The sequence below is a fragment of the Bos taurus genome, chromosome 20 (assembly GCF_002263795.3).
Source record: "Bos taurus isolate L1 Dominette 01449 registration number 42190680 breed Hereford chromosome 20, ARS-UCD2.0, whole genome shotgun sequence".
NCBI classification, from domain to species: Eukaryota; Metazoa; Chordata; class Mammalia; order Artiodactyla; family Bovidae; genus Bos; species Bos taurus.
In genome coordinates this window covers 4,001,360-4,023,799 of record NC_037347.1, presented here as the reverse complement: position 1 = coordinate 4,023,799, position 22,440 = coordinate 4,001,360, and the positions used below count along the sequence as shown (strand labels likewise).

General features: G+C 39.9%; 1 protein-coding gene across 2 annotated transcripts in view; it reads left to right on the top strand.

Annotated features, from left to right (window-relative positions):
- UBTD2 (ubiquitin domain containing 2) overlaps positions 1–22,440 on the top strand; it is a 67,747-nt gene that overhangs the window by 39,831 nt on the left and 5,476 nt on the right. For both annotated transcript variants that reach the window (XM_059878781.1, NM_001015679.1), the window contains exon 2: positions 2,855–3,091. In XM_059878781.1, coding sequence (XP_059734764.1) covers positions 2,917–3,091 — 175 coding nt within the window. In that variant the 5' untranslated portion in view covers positions 2,855–2,916. The remainder of the gene's footprint in view (positions 1–2,854; positions 3,092–22,440) is intronic.

The window sequence follows — 22,440 nt, the reverse complement described above, 5'->3', positions numbered from 1 at the left end:
CTTTATTCGTATGTCTTCTACAGATAGGGGGAGGTAAAATAAAGCCCTATATTTGTAAGGAAGGCATTTTACTTTCTTTTTGCAAACTGTTTTCCACCTTTATTACAAGATAGTTTTTCTGTTGAGTTCCTCTCTTTGAGAGCCTTTTTGTTTCCTTCATTTAAGTACCAAGATTGTGGAGGTTTCTTGTCTTTACTTTTGCCTTGCTCTTCTCTCACAGTGATAGAGTTATACCGATTTTCCCTCTGGTACATTTAATACATATGATATTAGACAGTTCTCTGGAACTATTCAAGTAGACATGAAATTTTACTCAAATAAGTATTTGAGCATTGAGTTAGGTATCTATGATGCCTTATCTTCCACTCTCTGCTCAGTAAACTAATAGTGTTATCTCTAAACTGTTTCTGACTCATCTAAAGGTTAATGTAGCAGAAAATAAAATTTATCTTCAATTTTACCTTGTGGAATGATTCAGGGGTGGAATGTCATTATCTGACATATTTTGAACACCTTTTGGGGAATAATACTTAATCTGCATCTGCCTGTATTATTGAGAAGATACAGGGAAAAGTCAATAGTATAGATTATGTTTCTCACATTTGAGTTGAACCTGATATGAACACCTGATATAACATATATAGTGTTATCCTTAGTGGGCACTCAGTAAATACTCGTTCATTAAGTAAGGAGACGGGTTCTGTATTCAGCTCTGCCACTTAATAGACAGTTTTCCTTCTTCTGTACATACTCTTTTAGAACTCAACTGGTTTGCATCTCACTAAGACAAATTAGAGAGCCAAATAATACAATGGGTCAAAATACTGAGTGTTTTCATATATATGGAATCTAAAGAGATGGCACTGGTGAATTTACTTTCAGGATGGCAAAGGAGAAACAGACATAGAGAACAGACCTGTAGACCTGGGGGGAGGAGAGGAGGGAGAAGGGAGATGTATGGAGAGAGTAACATAGAAATTTACAGTACCGTGTGTAAAACAGATAGCCAGTGGGAATTTGCTGTGTGATTCAGGGAAGTCAAACAGGGCCTCTGTGACGTGCTGAAGGGTGGGGGGCAGGGAGGGAGGGGACATGGGTGTACCTATGGCTGATTCTTGTTGATGTATGACAGAAAGCCACAAAATTCTGTAAAGCAGTTATCCTTGAATTAAAACATTAAAAACGAAAATACTGAATGTTTTAAAGGAAAACAGCTGGTACTGGCACAGTGTGCTACTCTGAAGGGGGGAGGGCGAGACCTGATGTGCTGCTTTGGGATACGCTGGCCAGATAGGGTGTGGAGAGATCATGGTTTAGTCCAAGTGTCGAACCAGGGACATTGTGCAGCAAGAAATGGTTCTGTCATCTGGGAATATAGCCTGGTATAGGACGTAGAGATTGCCTAGGGGCTAGAGTCGTTTTATTTCTTTTATGAATAACCCAAATTTCATTTGGCCCTGGGCCAGTGAGGGAGTGGTTAATTTCTGGGATTCTTTAGAATCATTTTGAGAGTAATATCTTTTAAATTATTAGTCTTCCTGTAATTAAATATAGAACATTGAATTTTGACATACACCCTCTGCTTCCTACCCTCTGTCATTTATTTCAAACCCACTCTTACCCAGTACTCCATGGAGCCTCAGTTTTCTTTTTACCTGTTGTTCCATCTGTTGAACAACTTCTCAGCTATGGCACTGTATAAGATAAGAGTGTCTCTGTATGTCAGTTTGCGATCAGTGATCACATGCCAGGTAAGTTTCTGGGTGTGAAGAGCTGCTTCAGACTCACTCTAGCATTATGGTAGCACTGCTGCTTTTCTCGAAGGAGCCTTGCTGCCACCGAGAGCAGGAAAAGGAGTGGGCTCCTACCCTCTGTTTTCTTCTCCTCCTGAACTGAAACTGGAGTGTTGTAGTTCTTCTCCTTGTAGTGGGGGGTTTCTCCCTTGGCGCAGTATCAAGGATCGCCGGTTCAGCCCTCGTCCCTCCAGAAAGTAAAGCACTACCTACCTCTCTCCCTCATCCCTTTCTAAATTAGCTTCAGTATTTGAGTCTCAGAGAAGGGTTTTAACAGTTCCTAGACTCAAGTCCAGAACAGGTTCCTAGAGGAAGCTTTTCTAGGGTCAGGTTTCCTTGTGGATCTCGTGGTTCGGCTGTCCTTCGTTTGGACACCACAGAGCAGTCTTTTCCCGCTGCGAGATTTCTCAGTTCCTGCTCTATGGCTTCACAGGATCCTGAGATTCAGTCCACTGCTGTGATTTGGTTTCTCCTAGAACCTCACCTCTCTTTTATGGCACCCTTTAACTTTTTATTTTTTTATTTTAATTTTTAAATGTTTTTTGGCTACACCAAGTCTTAGTCGCTGCACACAGGGTCTTTTTAGTTGCCACATGGAGTATCTTTAGTTGCGATGTGTGAACTTAGTTGGAGCATGCAGGATCTAGTTCCCTGACCAGGGATCAAACCCAGGCCCCATGCATCTAATAGCATGGAGTCTTAGCCACTGGACCACCAGGCAAGTCCCTCCTTTGACTCTTTTCAAATCCTGCCACCATTGATGGACTGATGGAACACTTACTACTGTTTCTCTAGGTAAGTTTAAAAATCATCCTTTGGAGGAGACAGATTGAATGAAAAAGAGGTACTAACTTGCCCTGGAAGATTTGACCTAATGTCTCCATTTGCCCTTGTAGATCTAAAACAAAATAGGTTAGAGGAATTTCAGAATGTAAGAATTAGCCAGTAGGCCAGCTTCTAGCTATAATTTTGATGAAAGAATCAAAGAAGAATGACCAGATAACTATTAATACATCTTTTATAAATTTTGGTTTTGATGTCAGCCTTTTATTTTTCTTCAGTTGCTTTAGGTCGTAACCAGCCTTTGAAAAAGGAGAAACCTAAATGGAAAAGCGATTATCCCATGACAGATGGACAGCTGCGCAGCAAGAGAGATGAATTTTGGGATACTGCACCAGCTTTTGAAGGCCGTAAAGAGATTTGGGATGCCTTGAAGGCTGCAGCACATGCTTTTGAAAGCAATGATCATGAACTGGCACAAGCGATCATTGATGGTGCAAACATAACGTTGCCACACGGTAGGTCTAGTTATCTTCCAGAACAAAGCAGAGCGTCATCAGCTCCTTTCCAATGGCCATAAACCAAATAGAAAGTGGTCATTTTCCTAGTATGCGTTATTCTAACTGTTTTTCTTCAGTGTAGTGAAGAGGAGCATTCCTCTTTGCTTCTTTTAGCTGGAGATAGGTTTACTCTATGTGTGTGTGTGTGTGTGTGTGTGTTGGTCTCAAGAAAGAGAACACTCAATAAACCTGTATTTTCTTTTTTATATATATTTATTATTTATTTAGCAGCACTTAGCTGTGGCATTGGAGAAGGAACCTTGCCTGGAGAATCCCAGGGACGGGGGAGCCTGATGGGCTGACGTCTATGGGGTCACACAGAGTCGGACACGACTGAAGTGACTTAGCAGCTGTGGCATGCAGAATCTTTTAGTTGTGGCATGTGGGATCTAGTTCCCTGACCAGGGATCGAACCCGGGCCCCCTGCATTGGGAGCATGGAGTCTTAGCCACTGGACCGCCAGGGAAGTCCCTAAACCTGTATTTTCTAACTTCCATATAATCTAGCTCTCCATCAAGGCTTCCCCCTGCCCCAGTCTTCTGGAGGTTCTACTTCACTGATTTCCTGCTTGCACTAGAGAAGTAATCTCAGATTACATCTCAGAAGCCATAGAGAGTCAGTGAACTCACCTTTAGTCGTTAGCCTTCTTCATCGAGGCCTGTTTTCAGCATAATGAGCAAACCTAAACTTGGAAGTGAGTCTCATGTATTTTTAAGGACAGTTCTATGATTGTATCCCTGAGCATTATTAGAAACCTCTCTCCTTTGCTTAGGAATGTGACTCTAAGAACCACCATAAGCTTTGAATGTTTCCAGGGACACATATATCCTGGACACATGCATATCCTCATATTTAGTCTCCTGGATTAGAAACAAATTTCATGCTATACTAAGATTTAGATGTTAATTTTATATTATAATCTTGTTCTGTTTACTGTATTTATAAATTTTTCTTGTCACTTTTTCAAGTTAATATTTTTCTAAGTTGTCTATCTTGCTCCTATATACTCTTTTGTGTAGTTTTCTATTTCTGTTTTTGGTTATACTTTTATTGGTTGTTTCTTTTTCAGTATCCTCCTATTTTTTTCTCCCCTCCCTCACCTCCCCAGGAATCTTTAGTAAAAGGGAAAAGATTCATATAATCTGAAGAGAAACACAGCTATGGATCAGTATCTTCCTTTATTTGTCTACATTTTGAAAGGAGCAGTGCTTTCCACTGTTTATCTGCTTTATGTCCTTTGATTCCTTTTCAAATAAAGGATGTTCAACTTAGTAACCTTCCCAGTTTTCCAAATCTCCATTAATTTTTTTGAATTAATTGTATATCTAAGAAACTTTTTAAAAATAGATCAGATCAGATCAGTCGCTCATTTGTGTCCGACTCTTTGCGACCCCACGAATCGCAGCACGCCAGGCCTCCCTGTCCATCACCAACTCCTGGAGTTCACTCAGACTCACGTCCATCGAGTCAGTGATGCCATCCAGCCATCTCATCCTCTGTCGTCCCCCTCTCCTCCTGCCCCCAATCCCTCCCAGCATCAGAGTCTTTTCCAATGAGTCAACTCTTCGCATGAAGTGGCCAAAGTACTGGAGTTTCAGCTTTAGCATCATTCCTTCCAAAGAAATCCCAGGGCTGATCTCCTTCAGAATGGACTGGTTGGATCCCCTTATATATATTCCATAGCTATCTTATTCTTTTATTAATGAAAGCTTATTAGGATTGTCTTGGGTTAGTAACATTGGCACCCACTATATATAGATCACTTTTTCTACACAGGTATAAAAATGATCCCTTCTATTTTTTAAAAATTTATAATAGAATGCTATTTTAATATGACTCTTAAGTTGCTATTTTCATGGATAATCTCTGAATTCTTTACCTCTTACGTGACTGAAGTACACATCATTTTGCTCCATTACTTTTTTTAGTTCTATAGTTTGTCTTCAGATACTATCTTTATATAATATAAAGCGAAGGGCTTTCCTTTATAATTGATTTTATCATCCTCTTTTTAATGCTTGTGAGTGAGTGAGTGAAAGTTGCTCAGTCGTGTCCGACTCTTTGTGGCCCCATGGACTATATATATAGTTCATGGAATTCTCCAGGCCAGAATTCTGGAGTAGGTAGCCTTTCCCTTCTGCAGCGGCTCTTCCCAACCCAGGGACTGAACCCAGATCTCCCACATTGCAGGTGGATTCTTTACCAGCTGAGCCACAAGGGACCCCAAGAATACTGGAGTGGGTAGCCTATCCCTTTTCCAGCGGATCCTCCCAACCCAGGAATCAAACCGTGGTCTCTTTCATTACAGGCAGATTCTTTACCAACTGAGCTATCAGGGAAGCCCTTTATCTTCTATTTAAAGCAGAATATATTTGTATTTCTAAGGCCTACAAGTGGAGTTGGGGGTGTTGTTTATCTGTGATTGTCTTAATTTAGAAGCTCAAGACCCAGAACCTTAGAACTTTAACTTCCTTACTTTGTACTTATCATAGTTACCTATGGGAAAATCTGATTTCATTCAATAAATTATGGCCTTGTTTACAAGTTCATGGAGGTATCATAGTTCTGTTTCATTTAAAGTGGGGCCTACACATGGGCTCAATCTCTAAAAACTCAAGTCTCCCACTTCTGCTTTTATCTGTGTGAACTGAAGAGACATGATCCTGGCAGCTCCAGCAACTGACAGATTAAGGAGAATTATTCTGGGAAATTTGAGAATATTAAATGAGCTTCTACTCTTCCCCTCTATGTTAAGGAATATTTTCCACTTTAGCATGAAAGAATCAAATAGACTTTCTTAAGCTTTCTGTTTGAAAGTTCTATAATAACTTCCTGTGTATTATTATCATTGGTACCCTTGATTGATTTCCCTTGTTCATATCTGAAACTTACCAATAATGTTTGTTGAATGGACTTTTAAGTTATGTTTTGTCATATACTCTAACTCACCATCAGTTTATAGCTTAGCTACTTCAGTTCAGTTGCTCAGTTGTGTCCGACTCTTTGAGACCCCATGAATCGCAGCATGCCAGGCCTCCCTGTCCATCACCAACTCCCGGAGTCCACTCAAACCCATGTCCATTGAGTCGGTGATGCCATCCAACCATCTCATCCTCTGTCGTCCCCTTCTCCTCCTGCCCTCAATCCCTCCCAGCATCAGGGTCTTTTCCAATGAGTCAGCTCTTCGCATAAGGTGGCCAAAATATTGGAGTTTCAGCTTCAACATCAGTCCTTCCAATGAACACCCAGGACTGATCTCCTTTAGGATGGACTGGTTGGATCTCCTTGCAGTCCAGGGGACTCTCAAGAGTCTTCTCCAACACCACAGTTCAAAAGCATCAGTTCTTCGGCACTCAGCCTTCTTTTTAGTCCAAATCTCACATCCATACATGACCACAGGAAAAACCATAGCCTTGACTAGACAGACCTTTGTTGGCAAAGTAATGTCTCTGCTTTTTAATATGCTGTCTAGGTTGGTCATAACTTTCCTTCCAAGGAGTAAGCATCTTTTAATTTCATGGCTGCAGTCACCATCTGCAGTGATTTTGGAGCCCAGAAAAATAAAGTCTGACACTGTTTCCACTGTTGCCCCATCTATTTCCCATGAAGTAATGGGACCGGAGGCCATGATCTTCGTTTTCGGAATGTTGAGCTTTAAGCCAACTTTTTCACTCTCCTCTGTTACTTTCATCAAGAAGCTCTTTAGTTCTTCTTCACTTTCTGCCATAAGGGTGGTGTCATCTGCATATCTGAAGTTATTGATATTTCTCCCGGCAATCTTGATTCCAGCTTGTGCTTCCTCCAGCCCAGTGTTTCTCATGATGTACTCTGCATATAAGTTAAATAAGTAGGGTGACAATATACAGCCTTGATGTACTCCTTTTGCTATTTGGAACCAGTCTGTTGTTCCATGTCCAGTTCTAATTGTTGCTTCCTGACCTGCATACAGGTCTCTCAAGAGGCAGATCAGGTGGTCTGGTTGCCCATCTCTTTGAGAATTTTCCACAGTTTATTGTGATCCACACAGTCAAAGGCTTTGGCATAGTCAATAAAGCAGAAATAGATGTTTTTCTGGAACTCTCTTGCTTTTTTGATGATCCAGCGGATGTTGGCAATTTGATGTCTTGTTCCTCTGCCTTTTCTAAAACCTTCAGTTCAGTTCAGTCGCTCAGTCGTGTCTGACTCTTTGTGACCCCATGAATCGCAGCACACCAGGCCTCCCTGTCCATCACAAACTCCCATTGTTCACTCAGACTCACATCCATCGAGTCAGTGATGCCATCCAACCATCTCATCCTCTGTCGTCCCCTTCTCCTCCTGCCCCCAATCCCTCCCAGCGTCAGAGTCTTTTCCAATGAGTCAACTCTCCGCATGAGGTGGCCAAAGTACTGGAGTTTCAGCTTCAGCATCAGTCTTTCCATTGAACACCCAGGACTGATCTCCTTTAGGATGGACTGGTTGGATCTCCTTGCAGTCCAAGGGACTCTCAAGAGTCTTCTCCAACACCACAGTTCAAAAGCATCAGTTCTTCGGCACTCAGCCTTCTTCACGGTCCAACTCTCACATCCATACATGACCACAGGAAAAACCATAGCCTTGACTAGACAGACCTTTTTTGGCAAAGTAGTATCTCTGCTTTTGAATATGCTATCTAGGTTGGACATAACTTTCCTTCCAAGGAGTAAACGTCTTTTAATTTCATGGCTGCAGTCACCATCTGCAGTGATTTTGGAGCCCCAAAAAATAAAGTCTGCCACTGTTTCCACTGTTTCCCCATCTATTTCCCAGGAAGTGATGGGACCGGATGCCGTGATCTTCGTTTTCTGAATGTTGAGCTTTAAGCCAACTTTTTCACTCTCCTCTGTTACTTTCATCAAGAAACTCTTTAGTTCTTCTTCACTTTCTGCCATAAGGGTGGTGTCATCTGTATATCTGAGGTTATTGATATTTCTCCCAGCAATCTTGATTCCAGCTTGTGTTTCTTCCAGTCCAGCATTTCTCATGATGTACTCTGCATATAAGTTAAATAAGTAGGGTGACAATATACAGCCTTGATGTACTCCTTTTGCTATTTGGAACCAGTCTGTTGTTCCATGTCCAGTTCTAACTATTGCTTCCTGACCTGCATACAGATTTCTCAAGAGGCAGGTCAGGTGGTCTGGTATTCCCATCTCTTTCAGAATTTCCCACAGTTTATTGTGATCCACACAGTCAAAGGCTTTGGCATAGTCAATAAAGCAGAAATAGATGTTTTTCTGGAACTCTCTTGCTTTTTCCATGATCCAGAGGATGTTGTTACATGTTTTTACCTAGACCTCCTCAGTGGTATTGGTGAAATCCCTTCCATCTTTTAGATGTAATTATGTAATTGAAATTTTATCTTTGACACATTTTGTTATGTTAAACCATAAAGTCTTAAAGTGTTCAGCACTTCATATTTTGAGTTTAAAATATTGCATCGGCTTTAGCTCTTGTTAGCTCAGGCTTTGGTATGCGACCTAGCCTTATTTCTTGTCTTTACTGTATTACTTATAGCTATGTGCCTTTGGGCAAATCACTTCTGTAAGCTTCAGTCCTCTCATCTATAAAATACGGATATAAGTGCCTGCCTTGGAGTGTGGTTGTATTGATTAAATGTGATGATAACACGTGTAAGTTGCTTACCTGGTCCAAAACACACTTAATAAATAGTAGTGCGGATGATTGTATTTCTTAACCTCTGACATTAACAAGTAAACTCCTTGCACCAAAATCTTAAATTATAGATTTCAATCATTTTCTGGATGTAATATTTACTGGTGACATCTTTCTTTGGTTTTTTAGAATACCCTTCTCTTGGGCATATGCCTAATGGAGTTTTGAGGTTGACCTTGATTCAGTAGCAAGCAGCAACAGATTTATTACTCAGACACCAAGCAGTGAGGACATTATTAGTTTAGCGTCATCTCACACCTGACTCATGCCTGTCCCCTTTGTCTGCAGCTGTCGGTGTTACTCACACGGTTACTGAACTGATCATAGACTGACAACCTGAAGAGATCCTAGGATATATGCTTCTTTCTAAATCATCTCCTTTTTTGTTTTCATCTCATCCTCTCTTCTCTTCCCATAATCTTTTTGTTATCTCACCTGTACTCATATTATCTTCCCAGTGTAAATATAAAAGTTCTTTAAAGTTTGAAAGCCGTATGAAAATGTCTTTGTAAATGTGTTTGTAAATAAGCAAGGATTGTGCTGTTTTGGTTTGTTGTATTTAGTGTCAGTGTTGTGTGCATAAAAATTATGTGTTTTTCCATGGCCTTTATTTTTGTGTTTCAAGGAAACAACAAAAAACCTTTTCCCTGTATTTTCTCTTTCGTTTCTTTTTCTAACAGTGGTTCCCTTCATAACTACATTTGTTTTATCTTAATTCCAGTCAGCAGGTCATATTCATTATATTCCTGCCTTGTGCAAGCATAAAATGAGTCTATGCTTTTAAATTGTCTTCCTCTGTTACTGTCAGTGAGAAGTCTTTAGTTTTTTTTCTTAAAAGGCGGTAGCGATTGTGAAGAGGGAAGTTGGTGTCCTAAAACTACCTGGGGATTTTATACATGAAGGTGTGTTTTCACTGTGGAAATTATGACTCAGGTAGAGGGTGGTATGAACATGTGCAATAGTGTACTGTTGTGGAAAAGCTCCCTGGATGATTCTAATGTCTGGTGCTTCTTTTCCATAGCCTCCCCATTCTAGAAGAGCTTTATTTTTCATTATTGACACAGCATTTTTTACTCATGGTCTTACGTTTCTTACAGCTTATTTTCTTTTTCTAGTTGAGTACTGTTTTTTCACTACCTGAAATTCCCCCAAACAGTATTTTGCCTGTGAAACCAGATTATAGATTAAGTGGCTTGCCCAAATTAGCATAAACAGGGTGAAAGAAAGGGAGGTGGTTTTATTTTCATTTTTCACAGTCTGGTTCATAGTGGGTTATTCAGATATTTTCAGTGAAAGCTTGTTCAGAAACAATATATGTTTATCTTGTAACAAGGAGGATTTAATGCTCTTTCTTAAATTACTATTTAGAAGGTTTACAGGGATTTTTAAAATTGCCTGCTTCCTTTCCCTGCCTTCCATGGAAGGTTCCCTGACTTCTAGAAAGGTTTTTTTTTCTTTGGCATCTACAATTAGTATGTTTTCCAACTCCCTGCAATTCACATGTAAAAGCTCCCTTCTTAACCATCCTTCTGTAGGAAGAGGAGCTGTTCACCACTCCCCAAACACTTTTCTCATATTTAAAGACTTAACCCCAACATTATTCTTACTTCTTTCTCATCACTAAACATTACCAGTTCTTCAGATGAACATTTGAAGGCCAATTTCTTTTGTCCTTTTTCATGCTTCAGGATATGAGAAGTAGGGAGGGTAGGGGAGGGAGGAAGGAAGAGGGTTCAGGATGGGGAACGCGGGTATACCTGTGGCGGATTCATTTCGATATTTGGCAAAACTAATACAATATTGTAAAGTTTAAAAATAAAATAAAATTAAAAAAAAAAAAGAAAATGGTATTCTTTAAAACATACCTCTTTTTTAATCACCTTTAAAATACAGGTAGAAGAGGAATTGTCCAGTTTTTGTTTTTTTTTTTTTTTCCTGGTCTTTCTTACTGCAAAATATATCAAATGTGAATAAATTAAATTACATATAATGTAGTTTAAATTTTTAAAAACCAAGGAGTTTATAAGTATCATTAATGGAGCATTTCTGTATTTAGGAAACCAACATGATAAAAAATCGTGGACTGAGAATCAGAAATAATAAAATACTACCAATTCATGTTTTGAATTGATATTATTTAATTTTCATCCTGTGATAATCACCTGCAACAGTCCCTATTTTAAACAGCTGAGAAAACTGAAGTACAGGGAGGTTATGTCATTTTTCCGAGGTAGAAGTCATGAAATTGGGTTTTAAACTCCAGTCCTAGATCTAACTAACTAAAGCAGTTAAATTACAAGGTCAAGTCATTTCATCTGTGTTTTCTATGAAGTTACTGCACAAGTAATCTCCAGTGTTAATTCCATATCTACCATTTTAAGTCCCTCCCACACTATACAGAGTACTTTAAAATGACATAGTTCTATTACTAGTAAAGAGAAACGAGTGGATTCTCTAAGACATGGACAGGCAGGAAATGCGTTAGTGTATTAGAGGCCCGTTAAGAAGCAAGTCATGAATTCTGAGTCCTTTAAAGGTCCCTATAAGAATTTGTCATTTAATAAACTTAATTCATGAAGATAAAAGTTTAAGAATAGAAGCATGAACCTCCTGTACATACAGGAGAGAGGGAATTTTTACCAGACTTGTATTTGGAAATGAAACAGGGTCTTAATAAAGGATCTGATGGCTGATTTATCATAATTAAATGTTGTATCCTTTTCTCTTTATCTTCAAAAAGACAAAAACGATTTGGAGTTACGCAGCATAGCTTCATCTGCTCCTCCGCTGCTGTCACCCTTGTTTTCTTCAAATAAAGCAACAAAGTCCCTAAAATAGCTGAGGTGGGAGTTTGTCCCTTACTCAGTAGGCTTGTCTCTGAAGAAGACCTCCTTTCTTCCATTCTGGGTGGTAAGAATGGAGGGAAAGAAGGATTTCTAATGTGGTCTCAAGACATATATTGCCTCAACTTCTACTTCTGTAAAGCTGGGTCAGCTAAATAAACCAGATACAAGTGCTGCTGATCTATCCCTCTGTCCTTTTAAGGATCTGGACTTAAAAGATCAGTGTCTTCTTAGAAATGTGGCCAAATGTTCCACAAGCTCTTAGTCATGGTCTAACCTTCATACGACTTTGGTAATGCATCCAGACTAAGTCACTTTTCACCTGTGCTTGCTAGAAGAGATGATAGTCTTGGTGCTTCTGAATCCCGGTCTTAATAGCTAATTTGGTGGGATAAGATACCAGAACCTGCTTCTCCTAGAGCCTGATTACCAGACATAAGCTTAATTTAATTCCCACTAAAGAGTTTGCATGAGGGAGCCTGTAACCTGTTAGTTTTGAAAGACTGCTCATAATATCTAGATGAAGGGTAATTTTGATGGCCCTTTTGACATTGTGGTGTTTACAGAGAACCTTGTGAAGCCTAAAGCAGTGGACTCAAACATGATGAAATTGTTTCATCCTTTGTGATACTGCTATTGGTGAGCTACCCCCCCCCCCCGCCCCCCGCCATAAGTCTAGTTTTGAGATTTAAAACTTCTTGAGGAGGGAACTGACATTATTGAGTGTTTCTATGAATTCATTATATGTACCAGTCAATTTTGCGTGTGTTTTATTATTTAATCCTTAAAACAACTTTGTGAGGTAGATACTGTAGTCCTTGAGGAAACAGACTGACTATGTCTAAGATTAGAATCCAAATTAAAATTTTGGTGTGACAGCTCAAAGCCACTGTTCATTCTGTCAGATATCACTGCTTTTCCAACTTCTGTTCCTCTGACAGACTGAACAGTGGGCTGCCTGAGCCACAGGTCTAACCCAGTATTCTCTCCTTCCCATTCTTTGTTACTTCAGATTCTTTTCCTTTTTAACTGTGTCCAGGTCACTTGTGTGTCGGTCTTCTGTTGCTTTAGGAAGTCATGGTTTTTGAAGAGTTCATGCTTTCTTGGTCAGTTTGAAAAGTGAAGTCAAAAATAAAGACATCCTTTCTCATCCTTGGAAGAAACCCCAAGTGTGATACAAGCCTTGCAATTCTAGCGTACAGCTTTCATGATTAATTTTGGGAGGGAGATTTCTTCTATCAGATTGCCAGTATGTTTTCAATATTATTGATAAATGTTTTCAACACTATTAAGGTATATTGAAGAACACATATTTGAAGTATACAGTTTGATCAGCTTTGACATGTAAACACCCATGACTGACAAAAATTTTAATAACCTCAAAAGCGTCCTTACATAAAATTGATTTTCAACTTTGATTTTCAAATTTGATCATGTAACACTGCAAGTCTCACATGGTAAAAGTTTGAAGACCTAGTTGGTCTTAAACATAGAGGAAAACCATAAGATTGAAGATGGCGGAGGAGTAGGACGGGGAGAACACTTTCTCCCCCACAAACTCATCAAAAGAGCATTTAAACGTCGAGTAAATTCCACAAAACAACTTCTGAATGCCGGCAGAGGACATCAGGCACCCAGAAAAGCAATCCAACTCTTCGAAAGGAGGTAGGAAAAAATATAAAAGACAAAAAAAGAGACAAAAGAGGGAGGGACGGAGTTCCGTCCCGGGAAGGGAGTCTTAAAAAGAGAGCAGTTTCCAAACACCAGGAAACCTTCTCACTGCCGAATCTGTGCCGAGCTTTGGAAGCACAGAGGGCAACATAACGGGGAGAAAAAATAAATAAACAATTAAAACTCGAAGACTGCAAGTCCTACGGTAACTCCCCCAGCGGAGAAGCAGCGCAGACGCCTGCACGCGCCATTAGCAAGCGGGGGCTGGGCAGGGAGGCGCAGCGCAGGCTGCATCGCTTAGAGTAAGAATCTGGCCTGAATACCCTGAGCACTATCTGAGCGAAATAATTTGGGCTAGCAAACCAGACTGTGGGATATCTACCACGCGAAAAGCCAGCCCCAACCTAAGGCACCGCCAGGCCCGCGCACGGAACAAAGAACTGAACAGAGATAGCTGGCTGCTGACCTTCCCCCTCCGGTGACAGGCAGCCAGAGCCGGAAGGAGGCAATCGCAGCCCCAGAGAGACATTATCTATAAAACTGTAAGCAGGCTTCTTTGCTAACTAAAACTTCTTGGGGGTCTGGATGGTTAACATCTGCCTGAGAAGGTGCGCCGGTTTTACACCCAGATAACCGAGTGGCGGGGAGGCGATAAGTCGCAGCATTGGCGCTCGCCAAACACCTCATCACTTGAGCTGCTCGGACCTGGGAAGAGCACAAAACTCAGGCCCAACTGAGTCTGCACCTCTGAGGACTGCCCGAGTGCCTGAACCTGAGCGGCTTGGACCTGGGAGGTACATGCAGCCCAGGGCCAGCCTCGGATTGTTCCTGGCGGAACAACCTAGAGCCCGAGCAGTGTGGGCAGGGAGGCTACACGCGCCGTGAGCGGGGGCAGACCCAGTGTGGCTGAGGCACTGCGAGCGCACGCTAGTGTTATTTGTTTGCAGCATCCCTCCCTCCCTCCCCACAGCGCGACTGAACAAAGAGAAGAAATACAGCTCCATCCATCAGAACACCGACACAAGCTTCCCTAACCAGGAAACCTTGACAAGCCACCTGTACAAACCCACACACAGCGAGGAAAAGCCACAATAAAGAGAACTCCACAAACTGCCAGAATACAGAAAGGACACCCCAAACTCAGCAATTTAAACAAGATGAAGAGACAGAGGAATAGCCAGCAGATAAAGGAACAGGATAAATGCCCACCAAACCAAACAAAAGAGGAAGAGATAGGGAATCTACCTGATAAAGAATTCCGAATAATGATAGTGAAATTGATCCAAAATCTTGAAATTAAAATGGAATCACAGATAAATAGCGTGGAGACAAGGATTGAGAAGATGCAAGAAAGGTTTAACAAGGACCTAGAAGAAATAAAAAAGTCAATATATAATGAATAATGCAATAAATGAAATTAAAAACACTCTGGAGGCAACAAATAGTAGAATAACAGAGGCAGAAGATAGGATTAGTGAATTAGAAGATAGAATGGTAGAAATAAATGAATCAGAGAGAATAAAAGAAAAACGAATTAAAAGAAATGAGGACAATCTCAGAGACCTCCAGGACAATATTAAACGCTACAACATTCGAATCATAGGGGTTCCAGAAGAAGAAGACAAAAAGAAAGACCATGAGAAAATACTTGAGGAGATAATAGTTGAAAACTTGCCTAAACTGGGGAAGGAAATAATCACCCAAGTCCAAGAAACCCAGAGAATCCCAAACAGGATAAACCCAAGGCGAAACACCCCAAGACACATACTAATCAAATTAACAAAGATCAAACACAAAGAACAAATATTAAAAGCAGCAAGGGAAAAACAACAAATAACACACAAGGGAATCCCCATAAGGATAACAGCTGATCTTTCAATAGAAACTCTTCAAGCCAGGAGGGAATCGCAAGACATACTTAAAATGATGAAAGAAAATAACCTACAGCCCAGATTATTGTACCCAGCAAGGATTTCATTCAAGTATGAAGGAGAAATCAAAAGCTTCTCAGACAAGCAAAAGCTGAGAGAATTCTGCACCACCAAACCAGCTCTCCAACAAATACTAAAGGATATTCTCTAGACAGGAAACACAAAAATGGTGTATAAATTCGAACCCAAAACAATAAAGTAAATGGCAACAGGATCATACTTATCAGTAATTATCTTAAACGTAAATGGGTTGAATGCCCCAACCAAAAGACAAAGACTGGCTGAATGGATACAAAAACAAGACCCCTACATATGTTGTCTACAGGAGACCCACCTCAAAACAGGGGACACATACAGACTGAAAGTGAAGGGCTGGAAAAAGATTTTCCATGCAAATAGGGACCCAAAAAAAGCAGGAGTAGCAATACTCATATCAGATAAAATAGACTTTAAAACAAAGGCTGTGAAAAGAGACAAAGAAGGTCACTACATAATGATCAAAGGATCAATCCAAGAAGAAGATATAACAATTATAAATATATATGCACCCAACACAGGAGCACCGCAGTATGTAAGACAAATGCTAACAAGTATGAAAGGAGAAATTAACAATAACACAATAATAGTGGGAGACTTTAACACCCCACTCACACCTATGGATAGATCAACTAAACAGAAAATTAACAAGGAAACACAAACTTTAAATGATACAATAGACCAGTTAGACCTAATTGATATCTATAGGACATTTCATCCCAAAACAATGAATTTCACCTTTTTCTCAAGCGCACATGGAACCTTCTCCAGGATAGATCACATCCTGGGCCATAAAGCTAGCCTTGGTAAATTCAAAAAAATAGAAATCATTCCAAGCATCTTTTCTGACCATAATGCAGTAAGATTAGATCTCAATTACAGGAGAAAAACTATTAAAAATTCCAACATATGGAGGCTGAACAACACGCTGCTGAATAACCAACAAATCACAGAAGAAATCAAAAAAGAAATCAAAATTTGCATAGAAACAAATGAAAATGAAAACACAACAACCCAAAACCTGTGGGACACAGTAAAAGCAGTCCTAAGGGGAAAGTTCATAGCAATACAGGCACACCTCAAGAAACAAGAAAAAAGTCAAATAAATAACCTAACTCTACACCTAAAGCAACTAGAAAAGGAAGAAATGAAGAACCCCAGGGTTAGTAGAAGGAAAGAAATCTTAAAAATTAGAGCAGAAATAAATGCAAAAGAAACAAAAGAGACCATAGCAAAAATCAACAAAGCCAAAAGCTGGTTCTTTGAAAGGATAAATAAAATTGACAAACCATTAGCCAGACTCATCAAGAAACAAAGAGAGAAAAATCAAATCAATAAAATTAGAAACGAAAATGGAGAGATCACAACAGACAACACAGAAATACAAAGGATCATAAGAGACTATTATCAACAATTATATGCCAATAAAATGGACAATGAGGAAGAAATGGACAAATTCTTAGAAAAGTACAACTTTCCAAAACTCGACCAGGAAGAAATAGAAAACCTTAACAGACCCATCACAAGCACGGAAATTGAAACTGTAATCAAAAATCTTCCAGCAAACAAAAGCCCAGGTCCAGACGGCTTCACAGCTGAATTCTACCAAAAATTTAGAGAAGAGCTAACACCTATCCTGCTCAAACTCTTCCAGAAAATTGCAGAGGAAGGTAAACTTCCAAACTCATTCTATGAGGCCACCATCACCCTAATACCAAAACCTGACAAAGATCCCACAAAAAAAGAAAACTACAGGCCAATATCACTGATGAACATAGATGCAAAAATCCTAAACAAAATTCTAGCAATCAGAATCCAACAACACATTAAAAAGATCATACACCATGACCAAGTGGGCTTTATCCCAGGGATGCAAGGATTCTTCAATATCCGCAAATCAATCAATGTAATACACCACATTAACAAATTGAAAAATAAAAACCATATGATTATCTCAATAGATGCAGAGAAAGCCTTTGACAAAATTCAACACCCATTTATGATAAAAACTCTCCAGAAAGCAGGAATAGAAGGAACATACCTCAACATAATAAAAGCTATATATGACAAACCCACAGCAAACATTACCCTCAATGGTGAAAAATTGAAAGCATTTCCTCTAAAGTCAGGAACAAGACAAGGGTGCCCACTTTCACCATTACTATTCAACATAGTTTTGGAAGTTTTGGCCACAGCAATCAGAGCAGAAAAAGAAATAAAAGGAATCCAAATTGGAAAAGAAGAAGTAAAACTCTCACTGTTTGCAGATGACATGATCCTCTACATAGAAAACCCTAAAGACTCCACCAGAAAATTACTAGAACTAATCAATGATTATAGTAAAGTTGCAGGATATAAAATCAACACACAGAAATCCCTTGCATTCCTATACACTAATAATGAGAAAACAGAAAGAGAAATTAAGGAAACAATTCCATTCACCATTGCAACGAAAAGAATAAAATACTTAGGAATATATCTACCTAAAGAAACTAAAGACCTATATATAGAAAACTATAAAACACTGGTGAAAGAAATCAAAGAGGACACGAATAGATGGAGAAATATAGCATGTTCATGGATTGGAAGAATCAATATAGTGAAAATGAGTATACTACCCAAAGCAATTTATAGATTCAATGCAATCCCTATCAAGCTACCAACAGTATTCTTCACAGAGCTAGAACAAATAATTTCATAATTTGTATGGAAATACAAAAAACCTCGAATAGCCAAAGCGATCTTGAGAAAGAAAAATGGAACTGGAGGAATCAACCTACCTGACTTCAGGCTCTACTACAAAGCCACAGTTATCAAGACAGTATGGTACTGGCACAAAGACAGAAATATAGATCAATGGAACAAAATAGAAAGCCCAGAGATAAATCCACGCACATATGGACACCTTATCTTTGACAAAGGAGGCAAGAATATACAATGGATTAAAGACAATCTCTTTAACAAGTGGTGCTGGGAAATCTGGTCAACCACTTGTAAAAGAATGAAACTAGAACACTTTCTAACACCATATACAAAAATAAACTCAAAATGGATTAAAGATCTCAACGTAAGACCAGAAACTATAAAACTCCTAGAGGAGAACATAGGCAAAACACTCTCTGACATACATCACAGCAGGATCCTCTATGACCCACCTCCCAGAATATTGGAAATAAAAGCAAAAATAAACAAATGGGACCTAATTAAACTTAAAAGCTTCTGCACATCAAAGGAAACTATTAGCAAGGTGAAAAGACAGCCTTCAGAATGGGAGAAAATAATAGCAAATGAAGCAACCGACAAACAACTAATCTCAAAAATATACAAGCAACTCCTACAGCTCAACTCCAGAAAAATAAATGACCCAATCAAAAAATGGGCCAAAGATCTAAATAGACATTTCTCCAAAGAAGACATACAGATGGCTAACAAACACATGAAAAGATGCTCAACATCACTCATTATCAGAGAAATGCAAATCAAAACCACTATGAGGTACCATTTCACACCAGTCAGAATGGCTGCGATCCAAAAGTCTACAAATAATAAATGCTGGAGAGGGTGTGGAGAAAAGGGAACCCTCTTACACTGTTGGTGGGAATGCAAACTAGTACAGCCACTATGGAGAACAGTGTGGAGATTCCTTAAAAAACTGGAAATAGAACTGCCTTATGATCCAGCAATCCCACTGCTGGGCATACACACTGAGGAAACCAGAAGGGAAAGAGACACGTGTACCCCAATGTTCATTGCAGCACTGTTTATAATAGCCAGGACATGGAAGCAACCTAGATGTCCATCAGCAGATGAATGGCTAAGAAAGCTGTGGTACATATACACAATGGAGTATTACTCAGCCATTAAAAAGAATACATTTGAATCAGTTCTAATGAGGTGGATGAAACTGGAGCCTATTATACAGAGTGAAGTAAGCCAGAAGGAAAAACACCAATACAGTATACTAACGCATATATATGGAATTTAGAAAGCTGGTAACGATAACCCTGTATACGAGACAGCAAAAGAGACACTGACGTATAGAACAGTCTTATGGACTCTGTGGGAGAGGGAGAGGGTGGGAAGATTTGGGAGAATGGCATTGAAACATGTGAAATGTCATGTATGAAACGAGATGCCAGTCCAGGTTCAATGCACGATTCTGGATGCTTGGGGCTGGTGCACTGGGACGACCCAGAGGGATGGTGTGGGGAGGGAGGAGGGAGGGGGGTTCAGGATGGGGAACACATGTATACCCGTGGTGGATTCATTTTGATGTTTGGCAGAACTAATACAATTATGTAAAGTTTGAGAATAGAATAAAATTAATTAAAAAAAAAAAAAAAACATAGAGGAAAACCAGTGAGGCCTTTGAATGCTTACAAAGATGTCTTTTTTTTAATCTCAAAGACTGCTTGAGAAACAGTAAAGTGTTAGATGTTATGACATTTAAGAAAGCTATTTTTATTATTTGGTTTTTAATTTAGTCCTGTCTTTATAATTTTCTTGTGAAATATTTTGCAGCCAAATTAAAAGCAGCCATAGAAAACAAGGAAAATTTAACATCGGAGCCAATCATCTAGATAGAAGATAAATAAAAACAACCTCAAACAATTATGTATGAAATCAGGACAGAAGGTAGTCTTGGCAGCTTTCTTCCTGCCCTGGGGAGCTTTCAGGGCTTCCTGACCAGGGGAAGCAGTGGCCTGGCGGCATTTATCCCTGTGGCCATCTGTCTCTCTGCTAGGACTCGGTTGAGGCCTATAATGATGTTGTGAGGAGAAGGAGGAATAAAAGACGGGTGTACTTCCACAAAGAACGTTTGGTGAGCAATCTAAGCAACCCTGGCTAGCACATCTTTAGAACGAGTGGGGAATTGTTAGATGAGCTGCACCATCAGTGGTCAGTGGGTGATAATTTAAAACCTTTTGTAAATTGCAGATGCAAACCCAGCTAGGAGTAATTTTTGGAAAGGTTAAAAAAAATCCTAATCTTACCTACTTTTAGAGTGGTCCCTTCCCTTTTGTGTTTATACACAGGGTTTCTTTAAGGGAAGCTATCCATCTTCTCACCATACTCTGTTTTTTACACTCTCCTCTCAAATATTGTAGATGAAACATTGACAGCAATATGTCCGTTTTGTCACTACATGTGGTGGCTTCAGAGCACTGAAACTTCTTAGTCACCACTTCCTTTTGCCTCCTCTTCTGTATCCTCCTTTGCTTGGTCACTAACAGCACTGGCAAATGTATTTTGGGCTGCACTGTGCCTTGTGATTCACGTTTGGCTTTTCATCCCTCTTGTATTTGTCCTCTGCCTTTTTCCAAGAGCATTTCTTCCTTCCACTAGCCATATCATTAACCTGAGAGTCCAGTAGAGCTATCACAAGCCCTGAAGCCTTATCCGTGTGTCATACATTTACTTCTTCAGGAATCAGATTATGGTACTCTGTTACTCTCTGACCCGGGACAAGCTTACCTGTCTCTTCTTCAGTTTTCCCATTTGTAAAATGAGTATGATAAACTTACTTTACTGGGTCATTGTGAGAATTAAATGTCATTGTATATGAAGTGCTCAGACAAAGCTAGTAAGCCCTCTTTTTAAGTGTTTGCTTTTATGTTTAAGCTTGTACATTCAAGATTATTACTGTACACACTGCTTTTATCTTTTTCCCAATATGCCTCTTCAGTTACCTTCAGATAACTCAATTGAAGTATCTCCCCATACCTGCAGCAGTTAAGACTAAGCAAAGAATCTTGTAACCCTGAATTCTTTATCACTCTCATTTCCTAGTTAGGTGATTTGCCTTTCCTAAACTATCATTGGGCTTCCCTGGTGGCTTAGATGGTAAAAGAATCCGCCTGCATTGCAGGAGACCTGGGTTCAGTCTCTGGGTTGGGAAGATCCCCTGGAGGAGAGCATGGCAACCCCCTCCAGGATTCTTGCCTGAAGAATCTCCATGGACAGAGGATCCTGGCAGGCTATAATCCATGGGGTTGCAGAGAGTCGGACACGACTGAGCACACACACAATCTATCATTAGGTCCTGCTAATTACCACCAATTCTTTCAGATCCATTTCTTTCCATTGTTAGGCAATCATTTTAGCTGGTTCCCCTAATTCCAGTCAGTCACTCTCGTTTCATGCAAATAATAAAATAATCTTTAGGCTTTGTCTTATTCCCTGGCATAATATTTCTTGGCATATAGTAGGCACTCAATATTTGTAGGAGTGACTCATGGACTGGTATTAGCCACCTTTAGAAATGTTCTATAGTATTAAGTCTCCCTAAGCCTTCTATTAGATTTTCACTGTTGCTGTTTAGTAATTTCACACAGTTGATTCTGTATTTCACCTCAGCAAAGCCACTTTTTATTCCATACTTACATTAATTCTTATTTCCATATAATTCATATTTCTTGGGATGCCCTTTATTTGTATTGTGTCATGCCTGTAGTGGAGTAAAGTGTTAGCTGTGCCGTCGTGTCCGACTCTTTGTGACCCCGTGGACTGTATGTAGCTTCCCAGGCTCCTCTGTCCATGGGATTCTCCAGGCAGGAATACTGGAGTGGGTAGCCATTCCCTTCTCCAGGGGATCTTCCTGACCCAGGGATTGAGCCCAGGTCTCTTGGATTGTTGGCAGATTCTTTACTGCCTGAGCCACCAGAGAAGCTCCCTGTGTCATGCTTAGAGCACACTATTTTTATAGAGTTTTTTTCTTTCTTGGCTCTACCAGCTCTAGTCCCATCACTGCTGTGTGATACCTTGGCTCCTCTGTCTGGTTCTCAGTGTATCAATTTGTATTTAAACCCTTGGTGGTTACACTATGTCTGCTTCCCTTGACTCTAAGCTCCTGGGGATCAGGGGCAGCCTTTGCTTCCTTGTAACCCTCTGTGCTCAGTGCCAGTGACACACCCTAACACTTCCAGGTGTTTGCCAAGTGATGGAGACCACCGTTAGTTTTGTCTTTAATAAAAAGACGCAGGGCCGTAAAACGGTGGGGGATTTGGGAATATATTGTTCAGAACAGTTTGAGCCTACAGAGGAGTCATTCTGCTCTGTATAGGTAACTCTGGGGTAGTATTCAGCTCTGGTCTATATTGATTAATTTTTTGATACTTTATGGACTCAGATA